The sequence below is a fragment of the Orcinus orca genome, chromosome 6 (assembly GCF_937001465.1).
Source record: "Orcinus orca chromosome 6, mOrcOrc1.1, whole genome shotgun sequence".
Lineage (NCBI taxonomy): Eukaryota > Metazoa > Chordata > Mammalia > Artiodactyla > Delphinidae > Orcinus > Orcinus orca.
The window spans coordinates 19,500,196-19,520,540 of record NC_064564.1 but is presented as its reverse complement, the minus strand read 5'-3'; the positions used below and the strand labels follow the sequence as shown (position 1 = coordinate 19,520,540).

At 52.3% G+C, this 20,345-nt stretch overlaps 1 protein-coding gene across 4 annotated transcripts in view; it reads left to right on the top strand.

Moving 5' to 3' along the window:
• The first annotated feature begins 812 nt into the window (after positions 1-812).
• The window catches only part of SLC25A37 (solute carrier family 25 member 37), a 43,691-nt gene continuing 24,158 nt past the window's right edge, over positions 813-20,345 (top strand). For 2 of the 4 annotated variants that reach the window (XM_033429760.2, XM_033429761.2), the window contains exon 1: positions 1,016-1,150. Coding sequence is in view for 1 of the 4 variants with exons in the window: in XM_004270666.4 (XP_004270714.1) it covers positions 935-1,150 (216 nt within the window). In the remaining 3 variants the exon portion in view is untranslated. Of the gene's footprint in view, positions 1,151-20,345 lie in introns of all 4 variants that reach the window. The other 2 variants (XM_004270666.4, XM_049711682.1) reach the window with 2 other exon arrangements.

Genomic DNA, 20,345 nt, shown 5'->3' with positions numbered 1-20,345 from the left:
CACTCTCTTGGCCACTTTGCACCCTACTGTGAGACCAGGCTTCTAAAGTCCCTCCAGCCCCAGGAAAACGTGCTGAAGGCGCCTACTCAGAAGGGCTCCATCCTGGTGACTACTTATTGCCCGGTCCAGGGCACGGTGGATTTAGCCTCTTGGTGAGAATAAGGAGGCACAAGTTTTGCTCTATGTATTATGTGTTTTCAGTGAGACAGAAAAATTCGAGTAAGTGGCCGTTCTCCTCAACGAAGCAGCCTGGCACAGCATCTTGAGTTTTCACTTTGTTCCCTCCACGGGACATGCTCTCGAGCTGCACAAAAGGAGGTGAACCCCTCATATCGCGCAGTGGGTCCTCAATTCTAGAGCTCCACTCCACCTCCACGTGTGCCTCCACCCCTCCCCTCCTCCAGCCACCATAACTGCTCCATAAATGACGTTCGCAGCAACTTCCCCCCTCCAGGCCTGAGGAATGCCAAAGCTTGCTGAGCAATACTGTTTGCAAAATCCCCGGCTCTGGGGGCAGATTTTCCGCTGCTCCGAATCTCCCTCCAGCCTCAAGCATTGCCCAATCCCTACGGTCCGGCTGACCCTCCCCAGCGACTGCCCCAAACCAGGCAGCACCACCCCAACAGGAGGTAAGACAACTTCCCGGGACACCCCAACGTCTCCTTTCGCCCCCATCCGGTAGCTTGGAAATTTGCACTGGGCAGTGACGTCACACTGGGAGGCGGGTCCCCACTGTCCCGCACACCAATGGTGCGGCCGCGGCCGGCCTCTACTTTCCCAGTGATTGGTGCCCCTCTGCTCCACCCCAGCCCGCCATGGCGTCAGGCGCCGCAGCACCCGGGAGGTGGTTCCCACTTTAAAGAAGTGAAGTTTTTCGCCCCCTCCCCCTCCCCGCCCGCCTCCTGCAGCCTCCCGCGCCCAGCGGAGCCGGCGGATGGAGCTACGCTGTGGTGGCGTAGGGAGCCAGGCTGGAGGGCGCAGGATGGATGGGGACAGCCGAGATGGCGGCGGCGGCGGCGGCTGCAAGGACGCCGGGTCGGAGGACTATGAGAACCTGCCGACCAGCGTCTCCTTATCCATCCACATGACAGCCGGAGCGATGGCCGGGATCCTGGAGCACTCGGTCATGTACCCTGTAGACTCAGTGAAGGTGAGGCGCGAGGGGACTTTAGGGACGGAGCGAGCGGAGAGGAGAGCGCGCGCGCGTGCGTTTGCATCCCGCGCAGGAGCAGCCTGGATGCAGCTCTCCGAAACCGCGCTCTCCTCGGGGCCGCGGCGCCCCGGGTCTCCTGGGTCTCACCGGGAGTTGGCGCGCGTAGCCGGGGCGCCGAGGAGCGCGCTGCGCAGCTCCTTCCGCTGTGCGCCTGGGCCCTGGGGGCACCCCCCGCGCCCACGAGGGTGCCCCAGCCGGCGCCCCGCTCCGCCGCTCCCGCCGAGTTCCCGGCCCGGGCTGCTGGCGGCGCTGCGGCCGGCGAGGAGGAGTGGCGAGCGCCGCTGGCCTCGGTGGTGGCGGCGGGGTTCCCGAGGGAGGCGGCCAGTGCAGCTTTGCACAGTCTTACCACTGTCTGGCCACGCGATCGGAGAGTTTGCGGTCCCGGGTCGTTGCGGCTCCAGCTGGCGCTCCCGGTGTCCAAGCCGTGGCGAGCGGCGTCCGCCGGCCGGTGCCGGGTGGCCGAGGCTGCCCACACGTGCGCTGTCCCGGAGGGACCCGCCGCCGGGAGCGCTAACCACGCTCGCGCCGAGGAACGTGTCCCCGGTCCGGCCGGCCCGGCCACCCGCCCTCCGGCTGTCGAGCCGCTGAGAGGCAGTAAGACTTGCAATGACATTTGCCTTCTCATTTTGTTGCAGGGAGGCGGGCAGGCAGGGAGAGCGTGTGCTATACAGCCTTTCTTACGGTTTGTGTAATAGAGGTTCAGTTGGCCCGGTACTTCCCGGGTAGTTTTAAATGCATTTCTGTAAGGAGGCAGTTTTAGCCAGGCGGATTTTGCCTGAGTTGACCTCAGTCAGCCTGTTCAGGATACCGAATGGCTAGGGGATAGAGTGCTGAGGGGGAATAATACTAGTACTGACACATCGCACTTTTGTGGGCAGAACTCATCTAAAACACACAGCAACCCTGGGGATTAACAGATGAAGAAACCGTGGCACAGAGAGGTGAACAGATTAGCCTGCCCGGGCTCGTGAGCCACTGTATCCTCCGACTCCAGCCTCAGTGTGCTTTGGGAGATTTGGGGACCTCTCCGGGTGGCAGTTATCTTGGAAGGCAGGCCCAGCAGAGTTCCCCAGTTAGCATCTGTATCTTGTTGCTGATGCTGGCCCCATGTGAGTGGCGTGAAGGCCAGAATGTCTAATGGCAGGTTTTCCCTGCCCTGGGCAGCTCTCAGAGCTGGCAGTCAGGGACTGGACAGACACGGGTCCAGAGAGAAGACCATGGGCATTGGCAGTAAGGTGAGCCCAAGTCTTATATTGTGCTGCTGGGACTGAGCCATCACCCCTTCTCTCCCTCCGGCATCCCAGTGGGGAATTAAGGGAATGGTCCTTGCCTGCCAGGGTTACAGAGGCCACAGGGAGATCTTGTCTTTTAGGTTTCCGAAGCTGCTCCAGGAAAGACCCTGGACAGATACCAGGTGGCATTTGTGTAGGAAAGAATCCCTCACATGTAATAAAATTCCCCATGTTTGAAGTTGTTGTCTCAGGCGCCTTGGACAGAGTGTGGGAAAGTTAGGAGCAGGGAGATGTTATTTGAGCGGCACCAGACCCACTGGGTCGTGGAGATGAATGTTCCAAGGACCTGTACCACTTCTGAGGCCCTTGGTCTCTGCTGTGAGTTTGGTTCAGGGCATCATTTTAGCTTATCTTTAGGATTAGGAATAGTCAGTCATGCCTTTTGAGCTCCCTGTGACACTCTGAAGAGGCATTAATCTCACGTGTTTAAATGTTGTGATCTGTGTTTAGTTTCCTCCCTGCCCCTCCTTCTGCCCCATGGACGCTGGTCTGTTTTGATCCATTTGTCACTGTGTACTTAGTATTACTTTCTGTAGCGGTTGGTTTTCACCTGTGACCAGGTTAACGTGGTGTGTATGATCGAAGGAGCTGGTCTTCCTGTCCTAGGCAAGTCATTCTGTGGGGCTTGACTGTAAAATGAAGGCTTGGGTTAACTAACCAGGAAGGTTTTCTTGGTTCTGCGATTATAATCCTAGCTCTGAATAATGACCCTTAGGGGTTCTTCTGGTTTTGAGCATGCAGGTTTGGCTTTAAAGCCCCTCTTGTTTTTTGGCTACAATTTTCTTGGATTACTCTTTTCACTTTGCAGCAGGGATGAAAGGCACAGAGTTAAGTGGTATGAGCCCCGCTGTGTGACCCCAGTGAGGCTGGGGCAGAGTGCCAACGTGTGCCAAGACCAGCATGGTTGTCATGTGTCCAACATGAGATATGCTTCAGTCACGGGAATGCTCTACTTGGGGAGACCTTCACTGTGTTCTTCTTAAATATTTGGGAAGATGAAGACTGTGAGTAATTGAATCAGGAGCCCTGGGCTGGGGTTCAAGCCCGGCCCCTAACTTGTTTCATGCCTTAGGCACGGTTCTGTGTCTTAGTTTTGTCACTAGTAAAACGGAGGCTGTGGACCAGTTCAGCATTTCCCATTTTTAACCTGTCCCCCTTTCTATGAACACAGAACACTCGTCCTCTTTTTTTTTTTTTTTTTTTTTGTGGTACACGGGCCTCTCACTGTTGTGGCCTCTCCCGTTGCGGAGCACAGGCTCTGGACGCGCAGGCTCAGCGGCCATGGCTCACGGGCCCAGCCGCTCCGCGGCATGTGGGATCTTCCCGGACCGGGGCACGAACCCGTGTCCCCTGCATCGGCAGGCGGACTCTCAACCACTGCGCCACCAGCGAAGCCCCCACTCGTCCTCTTTACGTTCTTGAAATTTCAAAAAGTTATTACACCTGAAGCCAAATCAATGTAAGTTGTATCTTGAAAGGGAAAAAAAAAGTTTTCTTTGATTTCATAAGGCACACAGTTTTAACCTGTTCTTGTAAAGTTCAGTGAGAGTGTTGGATGCGCCTGCTTTTTCCAGTTTTTCTCTCCTAGACAGTGTGAACCATGGTGCTCAGGGGTGGTCACTTTCATTTCTGAGCCCAGCGAGCTGTTAGGTTGGGTCATTGAGTGCAAATAGGTCAGCCTTGCTAATGCTTCCCGCTGTAACATTACATACATTTTCCCATGAAGTCCCATCCCCCCCACCATGTCACCTTACTGATCTGCATTTTTCAAACTGGATGGTGACCCATCAGTGGGAGCAACATTTTTTAAAAAATTAATTAATTAATTAATTTGGGGCTGTATTGGGTCTTCGTTGCTGCATGTGGGCTTTCTCTAGTTGCTGTGAGCGGGGGCTACTCTTCGTTGCGGTACGCAGGCTTCTCGTTGCGGTGGCTTCTCTTGTTGCGGAGCATGGGCTCTAGGCGTGCGGGCTTCAGTCGTTGCGGCACATGGGCTTCAGTAGTTGTGGCTCGCGGGCTCAGTAGTTGTGGCTCGCGGGCTCTAGAGCGCAGGCTCAGTAGTTGTGGCGCACGGGCTTAGTTGCTCTGAGGCATGTGGGATCCTCGCGGCCCAGGGCTCCAACCGGTGTCCCGTGCATTGGCAGGCGGATTCTTAACCACTGCGCCACCAGGGAAGTCCCGGGAGCAACATTTTTAAAAAGCCAGATTGGTGAGAGTACAAAACACGGGCACGTGTGGCATGCGGTAAGGAGCAGTGTCGCTCCATGAAATTCTGCTTGGGGGTGTGTGTGTGTGTGTGTGTGTGTGTGTGTGTGTGTGTGTGTGTGTGTGTGTGTGTGTGTGTGTGTGTTCCCTGAGTGGCTGTGTAAAGTGCACTTCTGGCTGGGGATTGTGGACAAAAACGTCAGAAAAACACTGAACCTCATAATCACTAGTGCCTCTTGAGCTCCAGCAGTCAACAGCCTGTGATTATTAAGTGGGTATTTGGAAGACTTTGGGCAACTTTTCTCCTCTTTCCTGTGTCTTCCTCTGTCACTTGTCCCCGCGCTGGTGGCATATGAGTACTCACTCATCCATAAAGGGCCAGGCTGCTGGGACCCCGTACTGGTCCCAGGGGAGCGAGCGAGGGGGCTCCGTAGGGCTCTCGCCAAAGGGTAGCCACGACTTGCTCCTTTCCAACTGGGGCTTTGCAGCCCCTCTACCGTGAGCCTCTCCCTGGTGCACCAGAGGGGCCAGTGGCGTGGTCGCCTAGACCAGCACTTGGGGTGGATGTGAGAACCCCTGATCGGGAGCGCTCAGGGCTGTGGGGAGAATGCCAGGTGGGTGGAGGAGGAAATTCCAACCAGATTAGGCACACCGCTTGCAGACCATGCTGAGTCCTGCGGTGGCGAAAGCCGGGGCAGAAGGAAACAGGAAAGATTTGAAGCGAGGGAACTTCCGCTGACCCTTTCACAGCCCTTCTCTTGTTTTGCTTGTCAGGGAAACTCAGTCCTCAAGCTCTGCTGGGGGAAGCCCTCCTTCCCCGCCAGGGTGCAGGCCGATGGCAGGGCACTGACTGCCGGCCGAGTGGGTTAAGGCTCAGCCTTCTCTCTAGGAGCTGGTGGCTGCCGGGCCAGTTAGAAACCTCGCTTGGCCTTGGGGGTTTCTGTCGCCGGCCCTGCTGAGCTCCGAGCAGCAGCAGCGAGCCAGGCAGGTGCCAGGAGGCTCTGCATTCCTCCACTTCTGACTTTGCTCATCTTTCCTGGTCCCAGCAGTGCAAGCTGACTGCTAGGGTCCTCTGGGGAGGTGGGGGGCAGGGGGCGAAGGCAGCTGCCAGTGTCCCTCCCACCCACTCCAGTGCTTTTGAAACCAAGTACCGTCCAGTAGATGCCATTCTGCTTCGAAAGGGCGTGAAATCCCAAATTGCTCTCGTTCTTGCAACAAAATTATAGTGATCTTTCCTGTCTCCTAGAGATCCCGCCCCTCCCTTCTTTTCCGTCCTCCTTCAGCGGGAGGCGCTTTTCTAAAAGGTGGATTTCGGAGTGGCGTGGAGTCCAGCGAGGCGTCCTCTTGAACTTCTGTCCGGTTGTCTGTGTCATGAACACCCAGGCCGCGTGCTGATGCCCAGGGCTGGGGTCTGCTGGAGGAGTGGGAAAAGGGATCTCAGGCGGTCCCAGATCAGCGCTTGGCCCCCATGTGGCCACTTTCCGGCCGGCTGCGGGCCCCCTCTGCCCAGAAGTGGGGGAGAGGGAGGCTAGAGCAAAGGGCTTGGAGGGGAGCCCCTAGGACTATAGTTGGCAGTCAAGGCGGCCTCAGCTTTTTAACAGCGGGAGGCACTTGGGGCTAATTGGGGGGATTCAATTACATTGTTTAAGCCATACAGGGGTGTGCACATGGGGTAGGGGGGTGTGCACATGAAGTGGGGGGGCGTGTCATGTGGAAGGGAGGGCGTGGCTCTGTGGAGTAGGCCTTCCATAGTTTCCTGGTTTCCGTTGGGCACCTTTTAGCCATCTGTGGCCCTTTCATTGAAGAGGACTTTTGTCCCACCGCTCTTGGGGGCGGTGACCAATCTCCAGACTTGAGTCCCACTTTTCTTCTTTTACAGGCTTGGGTTCTGGACCCCTTCTGACTTTCCCTGACCCACTGGATGAACTGGCTTGCTTGTGTTCAAGGAAGCCTTTGGTAGTCCCTCTTGAACCCCAGAACTGGCTCTTTTCATATCTCCCCTGGTACCCAAGGGGTACTTTCCTTCTCAGAGAGTTTTCTTTTTGTTTTTAATCTTCATTGAGTTCTGCTTCTCCGACAGTCTGCCCTCCCCTCCCAGCCTCCACCTGGAATGTTTGCTGCCGTCCTTTTTCATAGGAGGCTTGCATCCGATCACTGTCTCTTTAACTGCAAACCTGCCCTCAAGCTCCTTCTGAGCCACAGTTTCTCACCCTCAGAGAACTATCTTGGGGCAATTCAGGTCCCAGTCTTGGACTTAACCGGTTGGGCAGGACACTTAGCTTTTCTGAGGTCTAGTTCTCTTATCTGTGAAATGCAGACACAAATTTTCTTCCTGCTTTTTCTCACCTGAACCAACTTTCCATTGCTTCCTTCTTCCCTTGTTTTCCCGTCGGAACCCATGGAAGTTCCGTGTAACAGGCTCCCTTAGATCTTCACTGAGTTTTCCTTCCTCCTGCCGGTGCTCTTCTCCTGAGACCCCCACTTCCCTGAAGCCTCTCAAGAAAAGATGGTTCCCATCGCCTCAAACCACATGCCTTGGGGCTGCTGCCCTCTGGCTGTTCATCACCCCCCTTATCAACTGCTCCTTCCCCTTTGAGGCTCCCGCCATCCACTTCCACCAGTGTCCATCCCTCTTCTCTCTCTGTCCCCACTCACCTCCTGCTCTACTGGGATGGCAGGATGGGTACGGGCGGGGGCCCCTGAGCCTGACTGCATGGACTAGGTCCTGCTTCCCACTTGGGTGTGACCTGGGGCAAGTTTCTTCATCCACCTCTGTGCCCAGTTTCCCCACCTGTAAAAAAAAGGACAAGATGGTACTGATGTCCCAGGTGGCTGTGAGCGTTGAGTCCTTACTGCACTTATCAGAACCTGCCGTGTATGAGTGTCCCCTAGGTGGGAGCTCTCAGGTTCATCATGGTCATCATCAATGACGTGATCCAGTCGCTTTCCCTTGTTCTCTGAATGTTGGCGTCTGGCTCATAGACCGCTCCTCTACCCTGAATCCCATCATCATCCTGAGACTGTCCCCTCTTGGCCACCACCCAACGAACACCCAAATCCTTCCATTCTTTACGTTGCTCAGATCGAGGGCTGTTACCTCCACGGGGCCTTGTCCTGACCCAGAACCTTTCCGCCTCTGAAATCGTGCGTTCAGACATCTCATAGCCTGGCCACAGCTTTCTCATGGTCACACTGTGCTAGGGCTCCTGTCTCTTCTCTCTCTCCTCTGAGCGCATCCCTGGCTTCCTCAGCCCATCCCTGCAGCCACTCCTGGGCCCGCAGTTTCTCTGCCTTTGGTCCTTCCAACGCTGGCCTGCCCACACCTAATCCCTAACAACCCACCACCCGCTGGGCAGCCGAGCCCTTCGGGAGAAACCCACACTGCTGCCCCGTGTGCCAGGCCTCTGCGGCCCCCAGCAGACCCCACTCCTCCAGCAGACCCCAGCCCTGGGCATCAGCACGCGGCCTGGGTGTTCATGACACAGACAACCGGACAGAAGTTCAAGAGGACTCCTCGCTGGACTCCACGCCACTCCGAAATCCACCTTTTAGAAAAGCGCCTCCCGCTGAAGGAGGACGGAAAAGAAGGGAGGGGCGGGATCTCTAGGAGACAGGAAAGATCACTATAATTTTGTTGCAAGAACGAGAGCAATTTGGGATTTCACGCCCTTTTGAAGCAGAATGGCGTCTACTGTCCTTTCCCGTGTTCTGGTCAGTCTGCTTTTGTCCTCCTCAGCAGCTGCTTCAGAGCATCTTGCTTCTCAGACCCCCACCCCTCCTTCTCCCAGCCTCAGTGTGGCATCTCGCTCCCTGTTTATAGAGGAACCAGGCCCCCAGTCAGGCTCTCCTGTGACAGTCCTTCCAACTAGCCTGCCGTCTCCCGCCCCTCCCTCCTCCTATCTTAAGGTAAGAGGGTCCTTCCTTCCTGTAAGGGGAATCAGCAGGGGAAGGGTGACGTGTAGGGACCACCCCATACACCTGGATTTGAATCCTGGCTCTCCACCTGGGCCACCTTACTTGGCCTCTCTAAGCTCAGTTTCCTTGTCTGCAGAGTGTGGATGTGAATCCCAAGACCTACCTTACAGGGTTGTTGAAAGAATTAAGTGGGGTGACATACGTGAAGCTCTTGCTTATTGAAGTTCTCAATAAAGGTCATGGGGGTAGTTATTGTGGTCAGCTGTCTCATGAGTAACCCGCTTCCAGTATCCTTAGCATACCCCCACCCAGCCCCACCCCACCATGGGTTCCTTCTTAGAAGCATTTCTACGTCCAGTCCGAACTTCTCCCATCTTAAATAACCAACCAACCCCAGGCAGCTCACCTTGAGCCCACGTGCCCTTAAAATAACAAATGTTAGAGAAGGACGGTTGACATTCAGTCTCTCCCTCCTCCCCTTGTCACCCCCTAGGCCTCTCTGGGTTTTTGTGCCCGTCGCTCTGCTGGCACTAGGGTGCCAGTGATCTCCTGGCCTAATACATTCCACCATCGTTTTCCTGGCCCCTCTGACGACAGGCAGCCTGCTGGTCTTCCTCAGAATTCTGCCCGCTACCTTCTTTTCTTTCCTCGGGACACGTCTCCATTTCTGCTTGGGTCCTGATAACTCGCAGGTGGCATCTCTGTGTCTCTGGTCCGGACTCTCTAGGAGCTAGATAAACAGTTGCCTTGAAGACATGTCCATTTGGCTGTCTTGGTGTCCATCACGGACGTCCTGCCCTCCCCTCTGGCCTGCCCTTTGGCCTGGGCCCCCTCCCTCAGAAAATTGGGGATGGTCTACAGCTTTTCCCCCACCTCTGCCCCCCTTCCCCTTCTCCCCGTATGCTTCCAAGACCTGTCCCCTCCTGCATCTGTAATACCTCTTAATTTGTTTTCTTCTCCCTCCTACTGCTTCTACCTTGGTTCAGGGGACTCAGCAGCTGTCGCCTTTACATGGCAGACTTCCCTGATCACGGAGTCACAGTTGAACAAACCCTCCCCTCCCCTCACCCACACTCCCCTATTGCCCGGCCCTGCTTTTTCTCCACAGCATGTGTTACCTTATAACACACAATACTGTTAATTCATATTCATTTATTTATTTATTTTCCTGGCCGTGCCACCCAGCCTGTGGAACCTTAGTTCCCTGACCAGGGATCGAACCTGTGCCCCCTGCAATGGAAGTGCAGAGTCTTAACCACTGGACTGCCAAGGAATTCCCTCATATTTATTATTTATACTGTTTACTATTTTCTTCATATTTGTAATGTTATTTACATTGTTTATGGTCTCCCTCCATTGGAATGTCAGCTCCCAGTGGGCAGGAATGTTTTACTCCTTCGTTCTCTGGTGTGTTCCTATTGCCAGAAGCAGTACCCGGCACACAGTAGGTGCTCAGTTAAGTATTGATATTTGTTGAATGAATTCCCACAAATCCTTCCTAGCTAGTCCTGCACACTCCCAGTTTTCTCTCCTTAAATAGGGAAGAGTAGCAATGCCCATCCTGCCCACCTTTCAGATCTACTTACTGGATCTTGGAAGAAAGTGCAGCCAGGTTTGCAGTGAACACAGTTTAAAAAGCATAAAGCTCTCTGCAGGTGCCAGGCCATGGTATTTATTATCAAACCAGGATCGTGTTAAAGGGGTAAGTTTAGCCGATTGGAATGGAAAGTCCAGCCTGTTCTCCACGGTGCTGCAGAGCCTGCAAGGGGCCTGAGGGGGTAGAGGGGCAGCCCATTGTCTCAGTTCACATCCATTGGTGTCTCCCCCCACCTGACACTCCCCTAGCTGTCCCCGTTGCCTTCAGAATAAAACCTGGACTACCTCGCATGGCATGCAAAGACCTAGACCTTCTCCCCCTCTGACTTAGCCACCGGGGATACGTAAAGGTTTTCCGTGACTCTTGGTTGAATGAATCAGTTGTTTTAAAAAAGATGTGGGGGAAAAAGTGCTTTAAAACCTGCTATGAAACAAATGCTAGTTTTTGTTTTGCTGAGCGTTTGGAATCTCTACTGTATCTTGGTCACAAAGAGACTTTCTCAGCCCTTTTGCCTGTCCCTTTCTTGTGGTAGAACCCATAAGCCTCAGTGAAACCGTGATGAGGCTAGGAATTCATCTGGCCAGCCACTTCATTCATTCCACACTTAACTGAGGCCCCTCCTACCCTGGGCAACAAAAATAAGTCCTGGCCCCTATTTCCAGAGCCCGCTCCCTATAATTAGACCCTGAGCTTAGGTGATGGGACCGGCTGGCTCCCTTTGAGGAGATGAATGGCCCAACTTGATATCTGCTTTCAGGTGGGCATGAGGGCTGGGGTGTGGAGTCTGGAGGGCCCAGGCTGCCATCTTGAAGGTCTGGAGTCAGATTGGGAGTGTCACTGGGATGTCTTTGCTTGGCATTCTTGCATCGGCTCCTGTCCCCGTGGGAGACACTGGCCCTCAGTTGTACTGTTCCTCCGTGCCCCCCCACCCCCATCTTCTTCCTCACCCCTGCGGTTGTTAGTCATTCTGGAAGCTGAAATTGGTTCACAGAAGGTACCTTTGAGAATCCCCTCACCGTACCCTCCCAGTAATCCCAGACTGCCGGGAAGGGCCGTTGTCTGGTCACTAAGAGGTGTTTTGGTTTCACATTCGTGCTTTCTCTCTGAAGAGAAAACAAAACATGTTGAAATAGAGAGAAATCCCAGCAGCAGCTTGGTTGAAGCAAGAGTTGCATAACAGGTTTAGGAAATGTCTGGCCACCGTGGATCAGGTGAAGGGACTGCCGCTTCGTGTCATGGAGAGGACGTCCTCTGAGGCCAGCGGCCTCCGGATTCATCACACACATCCTGCGAGAGACTCAGAAAGCCACGATACCGTGAGGTCCGGTGGCAAAAGCCCCTGATGGATCTCTCATTGTAGCGACAGCCTTTGTTCCCTGGAGATGCTGCCGTGGGCAGGGGCTGGGAAGGGGGGCATGTCTGTCAGACTGGTGCTGGTGTTGAAGCCCCTAGAAAGGGCACTGAACTAGGAGGGGTTGGGGCTGGCCCCGTGAATTTAAGTCCCAGTCCTGCCATGCGCCAGCTTTGAAACCTGGACGAGTCATTTCTCTGGGCCAGTGTCTCCTTGTCTCATGGACTGCTATTAGTCACCTAGACTAACATCGTCTGTTTACCTACTTGACAGGGCTGTTGAGAAGCTCAGGTGGGATCATGTTTGCGGGTGGCTTTTGTAAACCTTGACAGGCCCAGCTAATGACAGATCATATCAGAGACAATATGCTTAATGATTAAGAGCCCTTCAAGTTAACAGCACGGGCTCTGGGGCTAGACTCCCTAGGCTGGTGCCTGGACAAGTTACTGAAAACTCTCTGTGCCTTATTTTTCTCATCTGTGAAATGGGGATAAAATAGTACTCACCTCAGCGTGTTGCTATGAGAATTATGATACACCTAGAGTGTTAAGAAGAGCGTCAGGGACGTGGAAAGCACTCCTTTAATATTAGCTCGTAATATCATTTCTGAAAGGGTTATTTCTTGAATGCCTGGTTATGCTTGTATGTTGCTATTGTAATTGTATATTACAGTATTTTTGTATTGTTTCAACCTATTTTCTGTCCCTTGATCCTCCTAGATCTCCTTTTTTTTTTTTTTTTTGCGGTACGCGGGCCTCTCACTGTCGTGGCCTCTCCTGTTGCGGAGCAAGGCTCCGGACGCACAGCCTCAGCGGCCATGGCTCACGGGCCCAGCCGCTCCGCGGCATGTGGGATCTTCCCGGACCGGGGCATGAACCCGCGTTCCCTGCATCGGCAGGCGGACTCTCAACTGCTGCACCACCAGGGAAGCCCTTAGCTCTCCTTTGAAGATAGGAAAAGGCATGTGCAGTTTCTCATTTCATAGATGAGAAAACTGAGCTTCAGAACAATAACATGCCCTGAAACTTGGGCCTCTTTCTGCTGTACCAGAGTTGAGGAAAGGAATCAGGTAGGAGCAAGCAAGTGAGGTGCTGGGGTGCAGACTCAGATGTTAATGATGGCAGAGCCCTTGAGCTGGGTTCTGAGAGGAGATGATAGGGCCTCAGCTGCATTCTTAGGAGGGAGGAATTGGAGTTGAGGGAACACCAGCAGGAAATCAAAGTGTGGCATGGAACACGGGGCTCTAACGTATAGGTAGGAGTTCCTGGGTCAAGTACTCTAGTATGCAGGGCAAGCGGATGATGACAAATGGTTATTGCCATAGGATATTTTTGGCTCTGTCTGGCTTCTCTCTCTCGAGCAAGTTGCAGCTCTCATTTCAGCAGTGTGTCAACGTTGGACTCAATATAGTAATTTGAATTTGGACTGGCCTGAGGATTCCTTTCCAGAACACAGCCGGAAAATGACCTGTTAGGAAGAGCATTACCTCATAGTTCCTCGGTCTGCTAGGGCTGCAGTGTCCTCATCTTAAATAGGGCAGAGTAACAGTGCCTGTCGTGCCTCCGTTTCAGGTCTACTTAATACATCTAGTAAGAAAATACAGCCCGGTTTGCAGTGAACAAACCTTTATACCATTTAAAAAGTATAAAGCTCTCTGCAGGTGCCAGGTTGTGGTATTTATTATCAAACTGGGATCCTGTTAAAGGGGTAGGGTTAGCTCATTGGAATGGAAAATACAGGCTCTGGTTCCAGCCACTGCAGGATTTGCTACAGCTGCATGGCCTTGGGCACTTAACCTCTCTCCTTACACACAGTGTCTCCCATCTGTTGAATAAAGACCAGGGTGGCCGGCTGCTGCCACCTCTTTAGCTGGGTAATGACGAAGAGCCAATTATACTCTGGGGCGTGCTCAGAAATACATTTAAAATTGATGATGTAGGACCAGTGACGAGCGGGGCCGCATACGGCTGGCTACGGTGATTAAGGCCAGTGATTAAGGCCGACTTCAGGGAGTGAGGGCCCCGTTCATCTCCGTGGGGTTATCACCTTAGAGGCTCCATTTCACTCTTCAGGTGAGTCTGCCTCTTTGAGTGGCAGGCGTGGGAGGCTGGGGACCAGGGAAGGTGGCTGATCACCCTGCAGTGTGTCTCTGTGTGTCTGTTGATGCTCTTACCTACCTTGGTCCCTCCCATCTCTGTTTGCCTTGGTTGTTCATGGCCACTGACCATGAAAGTAAGAGGGGAAGGAGGTAGGACACAGATGCCTTTGTCTCGGGGTCCCTGGTCCTCCTTTCCTCGCACTGCCGACACGGAGGGTTTTGCTTGCTCATTGCTTTGCCCTGGGCCTGACAGCCAGTGTGGAGGGTGGAGGTGGAGAGTGGGCGCTGGCAGCCCGCAGGAAGCTTGCTGGCTGGCTTGCTGGGGATGGGAACATGCAGGGCCCTGCCTCTGGCTTGCAGTGGGGTACTCTGCTCCCCCGGAATAGAGGTGGTCCCATGGGTGTCCTGGGGCTGTCTCCAGCCTGGATTAAAGGAGTGAGTGGTTGGCAGATGATCAGATCTAAGAAGTCAGAGTGGAGAAACGGGGGGAAGCCTTTCTTTTTTTAAAGTATTTATTTATTTATTCATTCATTCATTCATGCTGCACCGGCTCTTCCTTGCGGTACACAGGATCCTCCTTGCGGCATGCGGGATCTTTTAGTTGCAGCATGCGGACTCTTAGTTGTGACATTCATGCAGGATCTAGTTCCCCGACCAGGGATCGAACCCAGGCCTTCTGCACTGGGAGTGCAGAGTCTTACCCACTGAGCTGCTGGGGAAGTCCCGGGAAGCCTTTCTAAAGGAAAGAGGATGCTGGTGTGTGTGTACTTGAGTGTGAGGGTGGAAGGACGAACCTGGGGTGTGTCATTGACTATAGAACCAAGTCTCCTTCCTTAGTCACTCTTTCCACGGCTTGTTTGCTAAATGTTGGCTTGCATTAGCATGATTCATAGAAACATCTCTACCGAGAAAGAGTTAAAAGGCATTTGTAAAAGTGCAGCTTCATCCCCTGGACTTCATTGAATAACTAAATTAATTCAGGCGTGGGAGCATGTGGGTGTGACCGCATGTGCTGGGCACTGGGAGCTGGGGGGCTCGACACCTCCGAGGTCACCCCACAGCAGTCCCCCGTCTGCCAGGAGGACAGAGCTATCAATGAATCATTTCCGGAGGGGGCGATGAGCCTCTTCTCATGGAAACCGAACCTCAGGAGCAGTCAGGAAAGGGCCCCTCGAAGAAATAATGTCTCAACATATCTGTATCTAGACTGAAGGAGAAGTAGATGTTAGAACAGGGCTGTACGATTTCCTGTCCCCTAGAATGTCATGGCCTGTCCCCAAGGTACCCCTCCCCTGACACTCTGATTTTGGGCTTCTGCTCTGAGCCGTCTGATCACAGAATCAGCTGAGAAAGTTTTTGTGGTTTGGGGTCACACGGGGACCTCCACGTGGGACCTGCCCCGCATTCTGAAATTCTTCTTCTCTCCCCACCCTGTTCTGAAATTTTAGTTCACTGTTTCGCCTCCGAGTGACTGCCCGGTGGCATCCAGGAGGCCCAGCCTCGTCCCTGGATGAGAACTTTCACTGCAGAGCTGAGGACCAGAGGAGGGTGAAAACCCAGAAGAAGGGAGGAAAACTGTCATGTCAAAGGCATTTCTGCTCATAATTGGTTCGTAATTGATGGGTGACATGACTGGCAAACGCCAGCTGGAGCAGCAGCCAGACAAGTGGCTAAAAATTAAATAGTCACGTGACTTGTCGAGGTTTTTAGGGTTTGCCTGAGTAACCTTTTCGGCCCAGGTCACTGTTTGTAGGGTGACCTGAGAGACATGACACACAGTGTAGGTGACCACTTTGCTTTCTGAAGGACAGAGGTTGACCTGGAGCCCCATACAGTGCCCTGTTCTTGACACTCAGATTCCTATCTCATTCCTTGTCACTTTTTTTTTTTTTTTTTTTTTTTTTTTGCGGTACGCGGGCCTCTCACTGTTGTGGCCTCTCCAGTTGCGGAGCACAGGCTCCAGACGCGCAGGCTCAGCGGCCATGGCTCACGGGCCTAGACGCTCTGCGGCATGTGGGATCTTCCCGGACCGGGGCACGAACCCGTGTCCCCTGCATTGACAGGCGGACTCTCAACCACTGCGCCACCAGGGAAGCCCTCCTTGTCACTTTTTAAAGGCAGCTGAATAGCTGGACATTTATTTCCTGCCCTCTCTTTCCTTTGAGCCTTTCTCTCTCCGGTGGATCCTCCTATAAATGCAGAGGGTTCAGTTCCTGGGGCTTATCCATCAACCTCCAGTGATTCTGATAAAGGCTGGAAGCTGGACTTTTGAGGCTTTTCCTCCTGGTGCCTGTACTAGTCCAGGTTTAGACAGAAGCTCCTGGATCTCACAACTTCTAAAATCTGAGTCCTGCTTCTCCAAAACACTGGTCCAGTGACATGGGCAAGAGCCAGCCGACCCCAAGGCCAGCCCTCCCTTTCTGTGTCTGCGGATTCCCGTGGCACAGGAGGTCTTTGTTACTAAATCTTCTGGGTGTTTTGAAGGAGGACGTGTGTGGGCCTTTTTCAGTGTCGATAGACAATGCTGAGCTGTTCTCCAGGAGAAACAGTCGGGATAGAAGCAAAGGATTGATCTGGTGGACGTTACGCCATAGAAAATGCCCCGTTGGGATAGGAGTTGTCAGTGAAAGGGTTAAAAATCTAAAATATGAAAGAGAGACTAGAGAGTTCTCTTTTTACACTAAAAATTGTTTTTCCTTAAATCTTGGCTTCTCAGGCAATCATTGAATTAATGAACGTGTATTTATGCCAGGAAGCGTGAAACGTTAAATTTATTTCAAAAATGACTAAAGATTTATAGTCAGTCCTTAGAGTACTGAGAATATCACCATCATTAACTCAGACAGAGAAAGACATATATCATATGATGTCACTTACATGTGGAATCTAAAAAAATAACACAAATGAACTTATTTACAAAACAGAAACAGACTCATAGACGTAGAAAACAGATTTACAGTTACCAAAGGGGAAAGGGGGTGGGGGAGGGATAAATTAGGAGTTTGGGATTAATAGCTGCACACTGCTGTATATAAAACAGATAAACAACAAGGACCTACTGTATAGCACAGGGAACTATATTCAATATCTTGTAATAACCTATAATGGAAAAGAATCTGGAAAAGAATTGTGTGTGTGGGGGTGTGTGTGTGTGTGGGTGTGTGTGTATATCTATCTGAATCACTTTGCTGTACACCTGAAACTAACACAAAATTGTAAATCAACTATAGTTCAATTTTTTTAAATACATAAAGCAAGGGCTTCCCTGGTGGCACAGTGGTTGAGAGTCCGCCTGCCGATGCAAGGGACACGGGTTCGTGCCCCGGTCCGGGAAGATCCCACATGCCGCTGAGTGGCTGGGCCCGCGAGCCATGGCCGCTGAGCCTGCGTGTCCGGAGCCTGTGCTCCGCAACGGGAGAGGCCACAAGAGTGAGGGGCCCGCGTACAGCAAAAAAAAAAAAAAAAAACATAAAGCAAGATGATTTAAATCAGCTTTAGAAATGACTTTTCATTGTAAAAACAATAGAATAACAATGAGGAATACATGGACAAGTTGGAGTGACTCCTAGTTCCTTCTTTGCCTCCAGAAAAATCTTTCAAGTTTCAGAAGGAGGTAGAGAAGGAGTTAACACTGCAGTTTGTCACAATGGGGTCTGTGTGGGTACAGTTTTAGGTGGTTCTGTTTATCCTTGGAATTAGCACTGTTCCCTCCACAGGCTCCTGAGATTGGGCTGGACAGTGGTGCTTCCCCTGACCTGGGGTAAGAATTCTCATTTTAACCTTCCCGTGAATGTCTCTTCCAAGGTTCTTTTGAATTTTCTGATAATCTAATCACAAGAAAGTTTCTGAAATTCTCTTTCAGACCCTAAAAAATGAAAGTTAACTACAAAGCTGGGCTTTTACTAGAAGTTGCTTTTAAGTTGGAAACAGATTTCTGATCCTCTCTGAGTTTAAGGGACAGGAAGAAGCTTTGTCAGCCCAGAACTTGAACGTGGAGGGCAGGGGGATGATATGAGGAGAATCAAGGCGAAACGGATTCTTTCTCTGGATACACACACAGAACATTTAATTTCCATTTTAGGGTGAGTTACAATTAGCTCCTGATGACCAAAAGCCCACCAACTGAGTGACCCTGGGAAAACACGTCACTTAATCTGAGTCTCAGTTTCTTCATCTGTGGAATGGCAAGATGGAACTAAAACTATATGGTTTCTTAGGAAGCTTCCCGTTCTAAAATCTCCACTCCTTATTTGCATGGGCTGTATAACTCTGGGCACTGTCTTTTGACTTGGAATGTAACATATAGACTTGCAAGCACTTCTGCTTGAAGGAGGAAGCTAGGAAGACCACCCCCGCCCACGGCCCCCAGCTCTGGAATTCTCCCAGGGCTAGAATGCCCAAGGAGGAAAAGAGCTAGATGCCCAACTACCATTTGGGGCCCCTGTTTCCCAGAGTACCTGCCTAGAAATGATCATTTATTTAAATTACTTGAAATCTCCAACTACAGCACTGAAAGACTGCAAACGATTCATTCACACTATTCCAGAAATGCTGAATGGCCACAGCCCCACCCTAGAAGCAAGGAGAGCCTTGTAGCAGATGCTTCTGGAAGGCTCTGTTTATAGCTCTATGAGTCCTTCCTGCCGAGGACCTTTCATGAGCTCACTACCAGGAAGCTGAGTCATCCAGGGGTCAGCCGGCATGGCCACGGTCACCCAGCATTGCCACACTGAGATGCTTGCCGCAGCCATTCCCTGCACGGTGATGGGAACCCCATCACTCCCCACGGCTTGTGAGGTCGGGACCAAAGAGACTGAAACGTCCCATGGAGGGTCAAAGGACTGTCCTCTTTTCAGGGCTCCACATGGGCTCTGTGCTGTGCTCCTGGTACCCAGCTGGCTGCAATGACAACACCTTTCTTGGGGCCTCTGTTCACATCCCACCTGCCACTACCCGTGCCCCCAGGTGGCCCCCTTCTCCCATGCTTCACCTGCGTGGCTCCCCCCAGGCTGCCGGTCCCTGCTTCGAAGTCACTTCCAGAACCCCGCCCCAAATCTAAACTAGCATCCCTGCCTTTACTGTCTCAGCACCTTTACCTTCTCCCTTGCTTCAGGACATTTAGAGTTTGAAAGGTTTTATTTGTATGACTTAAAAAAAAAAACTTATATATTTATTTATTTGGCTGCACCGGGTCTTTAGTTGCAACACGTGGGATCTTCATTGAGGCGTGCGGGAGCTTTTTTTTGTTTTTTAGTTGCAACATGCAGGATCTTTCGTTGTGACATGTGGGCTCTTAGTTGCGGCATGCGGGATCTAGTTCCCTGACCAGGGATCGAACCTGGGCCCCCTGCGTTGGAAGCGCGGAATTTTCACCGCTGGACCACCAGGGAAGTCCCTATTTGTATGAGTTTTGGTTTGCTCTTCCCCTCGCCTACTAGGCTCTAACCTCCTTGAAGGCAAGGACTCGCTGCCTGCCCCGTCATCCCCAGCACCCCTAGCAGCGCCCTGTTTATGTCGTAGGGAGAATTTGTTGGTCGAATGACCCAGTTTTACCAACGTGCGACTCCTGCGGTCTGGCCACTCACTCTCATCCCCGGCACCCATCTTCTTCTCTCCCCCTGGAAACCCTTCTCATCAGTTGACTTTGGTTTAAATCATACACTTGAGCTCTGTTTCCAGGATGAGGGTTTTCAACGGCATGAAATCTCACCCAGGATTGAAGGTTCCTGCCATTCTCTTAGGCATCCAGGGAAACTTACAAATAGCTCCCCCAAAACTTAGGAAATAATTTGTACGTGCAAAAAGTTGTATTATACGTGCAAGTGGATTTTGGAGGCTGAGAGGCGAGTCTTCAGGATGCTACCTTTGGTGTCTTTCCCCTGAGACCCTTAGAACATCGAGCCTGGTGTTTCTGGTGTTTTGTCATCTTTCTCTGTTATTGTCTGGTATATGAAGGAAGCAGAAGAACATCCCCTCCAGCTGTGACCTGGCCCCGCCTACACATAAATCACCCAGCATTTTGGAGATGATCTGACAGCAGCATTTGTGGGAAATCTGGCTTCAGGAACATCTGGGAAATTTACCCAGGGCCCATGCTTAGCCCTCCAGTGTTCCCTGAACTCTGGAGCCTGGCTCTCCTAGGGCTTATATCCTGGGCTCTTATCCTGTGTGTTAGATCCCAGAAAATGTGAAATGCATCGCACTGTGGGACATAGATCCTCAGTAAGCAGATAGATAGCTGTTTGGGGAGGAGAGTATATCTGGGGCTTAATGCCTGCTTTGTGTACGTCTGTGGATGAAATGCAGCGTACCTCTGAGTCCTTGACTATCGTTATGGAGTGTCAAAGCACAGTGCTGGGGCGCTGAGATCACAACAGATGAGGCTGCCCCTTCCTTCGTGTTTCTGTCAGACTTTAATGGGAGACAGGCATGCAAACGCATCACCTGATATAATTATAAGTAGAGGAATGAGCAAGAGAAGGCTGGTGACAGGGCAGCTTTGAAAAGGCTTTTTTTCCTGTGGATAACAGGCTCATAGTGGGGCTTGCTTTAGAAGGTATGGCTTCTCTGGCGGGCGTGGAAGCCAGTCTTGCAGAAGCTGGCAGGACCGCACTTGACTTGGGAACCGTGCACGGGACTCGCGAGGTGCCTGGCTCCCTGAGCCTGTCCAGGGT